This window comes from Echinops telfairi, unplaced genomic scaffold, assembly GCF_000313985.2.
Source record: "Echinops telfairi isolate 266 unplaced genomic scaffold, ASM31398v2 ScPeMD7_4;HRSCAF=17, whole genome shotgun sequence".
In the NCBI taxonomy this organism is placed as follows: domain Eukaryota; kingdom Metazoa; phylum Chordata; class Mammalia; order Afrosoricida; family Tenrecidae; genus Echinops; species Echinops telfairi.
In genome coordinates, this window is record NW_022103900.1 from 40,302,616 (window position 1) to 40,310,063 (window position 7,448).

The 7,448-nt window shown below is 42.0% G+C and overlaps 1 protein-coding gene and 1 pseudogene across 1 annotated transcript in view; one reads left to right on the plus strand and one right to left on the minus strand.

Annotated features, from left to right (window-relative positions):
• POLR2D (RNA polymerase II subunit D) overlaps nt 1-3,082 on the minus strand; it is a 16,446-nt gene extending 13,364 nt beyond the window's left edge. The window contains exon 1 of the mRNA XM_004703865.4: nt 3,002-3,082. Coding sequence (XP_004703922.1) covers nt 3,002-3,074 — 73 coding nt within the window. The 5' untranslated portion in view covers nt 3,075-3,082. The remainder of the gene's footprint in view (nt 1-3,001) is intronic.
• LOC105978722 lies at nt 1,266-1,874 on the plus strand (annotated as a pseudogene).
• Nucleotides 3,083-7,448: the final 4,366 nt, after the last annotated feature.

Sequence of the window (7,448 nt, forward strand, 5' to 3'; positions counted from 1 at the left end):
GGAGAGAAAATGTTTTGAGAATGAAGTACAAATGCGCTTTACACAATTGATGGGTGTATGGATTGTGATAAGAGTTGTATGAGCCCCTGATAAAATGTTAAAAAAAAAAAAAGAGAGAGGAGCCAATACCAAGGGCTCAAATAGAAAGAAAATATTTGAAACTGATAATGGAAACATATGCACAAATGTGGGGACAAGCAACAGACAAGTGAGTGAAGGGAGACATCAGTCACTGTAAGACATGAAAAAATGATAATTTATAAATTATTATTAAATTTATAAATTATCAGGGAGGGAAGGTGGGGAGAGAGAGGGGAAAAATGAGGAACTGATACCAAGAGCTCAAATAGAAAATGTTTTGAAAATGATGATGGTAACATATGTACAAATGTGCTTGGCACAATAGATGTATGGATTGTGATAAGAGCTATATGAGACCCCAATAAAATGATGAAAACAAACAAAAAGAAAATAATTGAATTATAGTCAGTTAATATGGTCTTTCTAGTCATAATCCCTTATGTGACTATGATTCTAGACGTTATATGCTGTAGCTATAGTCCCATTTGAGGGACATTCTCAACTAATGGATAAGAAAAGGGTGGGACCAAGTCTAAGGTATGAACCAAGCCACACCCATTATCTCCTTCGTGGCATATTTAAGATTCCACCTTAGAAGAGGGTATGAACCAAACCACATCCTTTTGTTTCTTTGGGGTCAAACATCCCTTATTCTACCTTAGTAGAGGGTGTGACAACACACGCCCTTTTGTTTTCCTTGGATATATACTGGAACCACCATAGAGTTCTACCACACATCATCTCACCCAGAAAGCAGAGCTCTATTTCCTGACTGAATTTTGGTAGAAGACGACTTGTAACTTTTGGACATTTGGGGCTTCTGGCCCTAGATCTTGCCTGCATTTAAATCACTCTGCCTGGCCTTTGGATATCAGAACAGCACCCACTACCACGTGACATATTTCCTCAAAGTCTCCTTGGTGGGTTTCTAGGTGACATTGCAGTGAGCGAACTGCAGAACCCGGGGACATGAGGGAATAAACTCAAGGGAGCAGTAGGGGAAAATGGAGCAGAATAGCATCTTGGATGAGTTTGACATCTTCAACTCCTTGAGACTAGTATGGTCTTGGCTCTTACAAAAGAAATTATTACCACGGGGGAAGGAATGCTGCCAAGATCCCCGGGTGAGGATCATAGACAGCCTGCCCTGGCCCCTAGGCCCACCCAGTCGGCCAGGCCCTGCCATGATCAAAGCAGTCCTCATCTTCAACAACCACAGGAAGCCCCGGCTCTTCAAGTCCTACCAGCCCTACAGTGAAGATCAGCAACAACTAATCATCAGAGTGACATTTCATTTGGAATCTAAGAGAAATGAAATGTTCATAGTTTCCCAAGAGGGGGGTTGTGAATAAGATTTAAAAACTGATTTATAGACATTACGCAATATAATATTTTGTCTTCTGTGTGTTCTTCAGAAAGTGAATTTGGCATTTTAGATATAATTCAGATATTAGTGGAAACATTAGACAAGCGTTTTGAAAATATCCATGAAATGGATTTAATTTTCCACATAGAAATGGTGATGGGGAGAATGGTATTAGAGACCAACCTGACTGAAATTGTTACACAAACTGATGCACAAAATAAACGAAAGAAATCTAAGTAAATAGTTTACACTGGTCTATCTTCTAGCAGTCAAGATTTTTCTCAGGGCAGCTTAGCAGGAGCTCCAGTCCACGCTGTCAGCTGTAATGAATATGAATATGCCCGAGGTCCCCAAAAATATTAACTTGGTGAGCATAAAAGTGCGAAGCCTGCCCTCCTCTAAAAATGTAAAAGCTACTCCCAGGTGAAACTTGGAGGAAAGTCATCCAAATTTACCATGCAGTTGTATACCAAAAAAGCGAAGCCTTAGCTTTTGCTCTGGGATTTAAGTTAACGTATTATATAAAAGCAGCAATGTAAAATTAGTATGAGAAATTTAATGCTTTTCTTGCTCAAGGATTTCAAAGAAATTGAGTAGTTTTGTTTCGTTTTCTAAGCTACACTCCTAAACCCACCTAAGGCCTGCCACTGTGTATTGACTATTACAGTATTTTGCAAAGTATTTAGGATATTTCTTTAATTATGAACCAAAATGTTGATAATTTGCATGGGCCACAAGTATAGCATTCCTTAATTCCTTCTGTCCTAACCGTTAATAATTGCATGAAAACATTATAACCTTTTTCTCTTAGCTTAAATAAACTCCATGAACTTAAGAAGCACTTTCCGTTTGCCCAATATCTACTTTAGCAATGATGCAATTCTACCCCTTAAGTATATACTCCCAAAGACTTGAAAGCAGGGACCCTAAAAATAGATTCTTGTACACCAGTGTCTACTGCAGCATTATTCACAATTGCCAAAAGATGGAAACAACCCAAGACCAACAAATGTGGTGAATATTTACAAAGGCATATTATTCAGCCATTGACTGATAGAAGATAGCCATTGATTAAGTTCAAATACGTTACTATTATCAACAAACTTCTTCCAGCTCCAGTCCTACCCGCAAGCTGTGCCACGAGGTGAAAGAAGCCAATCTCAAAAGGCCAAAAATGAGGGGCTTCCAAAAGTTCATGGTTAAAAAATGAATGCGACAACAGAAATTGCCCACCAACTTTTGCTGAAGCCCCTGGTACACGAGTAGACTTGAGTCGGCACTGACTGCACCGTGCGACACCCTTCTACGGACGGACCGACGGCCCGTACCCCCGGGCCGCCAAGAGCCGATCACGACCACGGGGAGTTCCCCGGCACTCCCGGCCGGAGGCAGGCGGCCAGGAGCACCAACTGCCCGACGCTGCGGCCAAGGACCGGCGGCTGGGGAGTAGCATCCGGGTGGGTCTAAACCACAAAAGCTCCGCGCCAGTACCCGCCTCGGCCACCATCCGGCCGCCGGCCAGAGCGGGGCCCCGACCCACGCGCCGCACCCCACCTTTGGGAAAGATCAACTGCGAGGCGTCTTCCTCCACGTCCCCAGCCCGCGAGTCCCCGCCGCCCGCCGCCATCGCGGCACCAGAACCCCCGGCGTGCCGCCGGATCCGGAAGTACGAGGCCTCCGCCGGGGGTCAAGGGGCGTGGTCTGGGGAAGGGGCGTGACCGGGCTGGCTGGGAGGCCAGCCGGAAGAAATCAGACTGACGAGAAGGCTAAACTTTTAGCCGAGATGGAATTAAAAGATAATGGGGAGGAGAGAGATCGTGATTGTGAGGATGGCGCTGGGCTGAAGGAGACCGGAAGTACCTACCAACCGACCTGCGGTCATGTTGGGGTGTCCTTCGGCCTGGTGGACAGGTTTCTGGACCAGAGACCTATCTGGGGCGGGATGGTAAAGAGTAGCTCATGTAAGATTTGGACATTATTATTTATAATAATTAAAGAAAGTAGTATGAGAAAAAGTTTTAAAATGCTATGGGAAATATCAAGAAAAAGAAGTCACTTCTAGTTAAAGTAACAGGGCCATGTGAAGATTCGGGGAGGAACAGCATTGGTATTGCACATAGCTGGGGAAAAGGAGTAATATGCAAGAAATAGTGTACGCTAAGAGGAATACTCACCTTTTAAGGTAAATTCAGAGTTCAACTTCCTCAAGTGTCATTTTCATTGTGTTAGTCTTGGGAAATATGGTAATGGTAATTTTGCAGACCTTTTACAAGTGTACATGGTGTCCACTGTAACAAAGGACTGCAATTCAAATGTGTCCAGCTGCTTCATGGAAGGAGCTTCTGAACGATCACAGCTGTGAGAATTCCATGGAATGCAGTTCTACTTTGAAGCTCTTGGGGTTGCATGGATCCGAATTGACTCAATGATAATAGATTATTTGTGGGTTAAAACGTGCTGATACCAAAAAAATAAAATAAATTTTTTAAAAACGTGCTGATACTGGAAAGCAAATGTTTTGAGACTGATGAGGGCAACAAATGTACAAATGTGCTTGACACAATGGATGGATGTATGGATTGTGATGAGTTGTATGAGCCCCCAATAAAATTATTTTAAATAAATCATAAATAATTAGGAATTCAGTTATGACAATAAAAAAAACAGGATAATGTTTGGTACAATACATTTTTATTAATAGTGCGATCTTTTCAACAAAAAGAATAACAAAATTGTTTTAAGAATAATAAAACTAATTAATAGCCACCTTGTATTACCTTTTACAAGGCTTCTCAAAGGACCCTTGTTGGCTGAATCTGTCATGTTTTCTTTCTGGACCTAGGTATACTATCCACTAAAATAATGATGATGTTTCCCAGTTCTCCGTACACTCAAAGTTTATGAACAGTCTCTCAATTTAAGATATTCTTTCATAAATTTTAAAAATATTGGCACTTACTGCTGCAGATCTGTTAAGTGCTACAAAGGAGGGCAATGGACAAAGCAGATTGTTTTCTATTTTACCACTCACGTCTGACCCTGTCCCTCTTGCTATACTAATACAATCCTTTGAGGTACAAGGAGATGAGATATATGGGGGGTTTATGTGACTCTACAACAAATCCCTTGGCTTCTGGTTCAAAAATCTCCAGAAAACTATCGTGAGAGTCACTGATTCAGCCAAGCCTTTAACATCTGGCCTGTATCAATGTGACTTTAAGAGGATGTCCATCCCATCATGCTGAGGTACACACTGTTGTTTGCCTCTACCTGAAAAGCCTTTCCTCTTGTCAAGCCAGGTATTTCAGATTATGTATACTTCGGGCTCTTTCAGGGAGCTTACCCAGACCTTCACAGGCACACCAGATTTTGCCACCTTCTCTCGAGTACCTTTGTTCTTAGCTGCTGTCCAGTTGGCCCAAATTACGGCAGTCCCATGTACAATGGAACAAAATGTTGCCTTGTCGTTGGCTATCTTCACAGTCATTAATATGTAGGATTCTACTGTTATAAGCACTGTGCACTTTGAGCACCTTCCACACCAAGAGGCTCATCTTTCAGGCACTATGTATCAGACAGACAATATTCTGTTGTGATCCTCGCAATTTTCATTGGCTACATTTTGAAAGCAGTTCACTGGGTACTTCTTTCTAGTCTGTCTTAGTCTAGGAGTGCCACTAAAACCTTCCACCATGGATGACCAGGCTTTAAAATTACAGTGGCATAGCTTCAAGCATTATTGCAAGCCACCACAGTACAAACAATAGACTGATGAGTGGTTATTCAAGTGCCTAGAGAAGTATAGAGTCTGACATGTACTCTTCCCATCTTTACCCAGCGCTAGAGACAACCCAGATATCCACAGCCCTCCATCTTTCCAGTCTTGTCCCATTGTGCACCACTTGTGTAAAGAATCAGATCCTTTGCAGGGCTCTGTTGAATGAGAAGCTTTTCTTCTGCTTGTTTTCCCACAAAATTGATACTGGCATACATAAAAGAGCATTGCAACTAGGGTCCAGTTCATCTGTCACTCACTCTTACTCATTGACCCTATATGACATGGGTTTAATATCAAACATAATGTATTGAAATGTTTCTGCAATCTGTGGATAGCTACAGATGAGTTCTTCCAGTAATGTACCTGTCTTAAGGAGTTGAGTACCTTAAAAATATATAACTAAGTCTATTCAAAACAATGGTTTCTATTAAAAACAATGGAGGGGATATGCCAAGCCAGTTCAACTCAGGTAGGGCAGCTCAGATGGCTATGTTGATTGTTCTTTAGAATTCCAAATGGGTACTCTTGGTAAATTTTCTTGAAGAACACGGGACAATCATTGGGTTCAATGTGTGAATTATTTTATAGGGTTCTTCTAGCCATAGCCTCCCACCACAATGACCTTCATTTTCCTGATGGGTCTTGGTAAGATGGTGAAGGAAGATTGGATTATATGATTCAGCTATGAGTGATTGTTAACAATTGTGATTGCTATTATGCTGGATATAAAAGTAGCCACTGCAGAATCAGGAGGGGGATCTCACCATCAGTAAGAGAGAAGAGCCAGGAGTGGAGCATGTCCTTTGGGTCCTGAGCTCCCCAGACAGTAGACATCCTTGATCCAGGAGAGAGCAGTGACAGCAGCAGAGCCAGGAGCCTGAGCCGTGGACCTGTCAGCAAACCGAGCAAGTAAAGTTAAGTGCTTTGGGGCAGGAAACTATCTTGTGGAGTGGGGTACCCCGGGATTTAATTAGGGGAGCTGGATTTAGCTGACCCACAGAGCTGGAATTGAGTGCCTTCCTGGCTGAAGCTTACAGTAGAGTGACACGTCCTTTGAGTAGTGCTTGGCAACCCTAAAAATGCTGTGTAACACTGCATGAGCAGGGCAGAGGCCAGACCAAGAGGCTGAGGAACAGAGAGGCCTGCCTGCAGGAACTACAAAGAAGACAGTTTCCTGACTGAACAAATGTATCCTGGGTATTTCTCACCTGACTTATAACCTGTTAACTTCCCTAATAAACCCCACAATAGTGAGCATCACCCGTGAGTTCTGTGTGGCTATTGCAATGAATTATGGAACCCAGCCAGAAAAGTAGTGCCAGTGGTGGGACAGCTTATGTCAAAATAATGCATGGCGGGCGGAGGTATGCCTGACCTCTGCCTTATGGCAGTTGACCTTGGGAGCTGGAAGAGGTCAGACATAGCCCCACCTGCTTTTTTCTTTCCTTATGGAGACTGACTAGGACAACGTTTTAAGAAAAACTTTGAAAAACTGTATTAATGAGAAAAAGGCCAGGGAAGTAGCACCGAGGAATTTTGTTTTCCCTCACAAGAATGCACCTGTTCACTCTTTGAGGGTAGCAAGGGCTGCCCTACGAGAATTTCCCTGTTCAGTCTTACCAATCTACAGCCCTGACCTTGCCCTTTTAGACTTCTATTTATTTCCAAAACAAAAAGAACATTTAAAAGAAGTTTGATTTGAGTCTCTTGAGGATGCCAAAAGTGCCGTTTGGACCTACTTCTATTTCATTCTTATGACCTGCCCTGTTCACAAAGTCACCACTACACTCACATATGACAACTGATCCTTTGAAATGTGATGTGCTGCATCACATACACACTGCATGCTGATGGGAAATATATAAGTGAGTGTACATAAAATATTGAATTTAATTTAGTTCAAAGTGGAAGTTAAGAGGAGGAATACTTAGAGAGCTTAAAACAAAGTGTTTAGATGAAGGAAGTTATAGACATAGAAAATTTCTTGACATGCACAAAAGGATTTAAGTTTAGATTGTTTGCCAAAATATTACCTTAAACACCAGAAACATGAGATTTGACTTTCAGACTAAATCATTCTTTTTTTTTTCTTGAAGGGGTGGGGAGCGACCATTTTATTGTGGTTTGTGTTCACAGAGCACATTAAATTCCCATTCAACAATTTAAAAAAATAATAATAATAAGGCTTAAAATTCTTCAGGGAAGAGTTAGATTGAAATGATG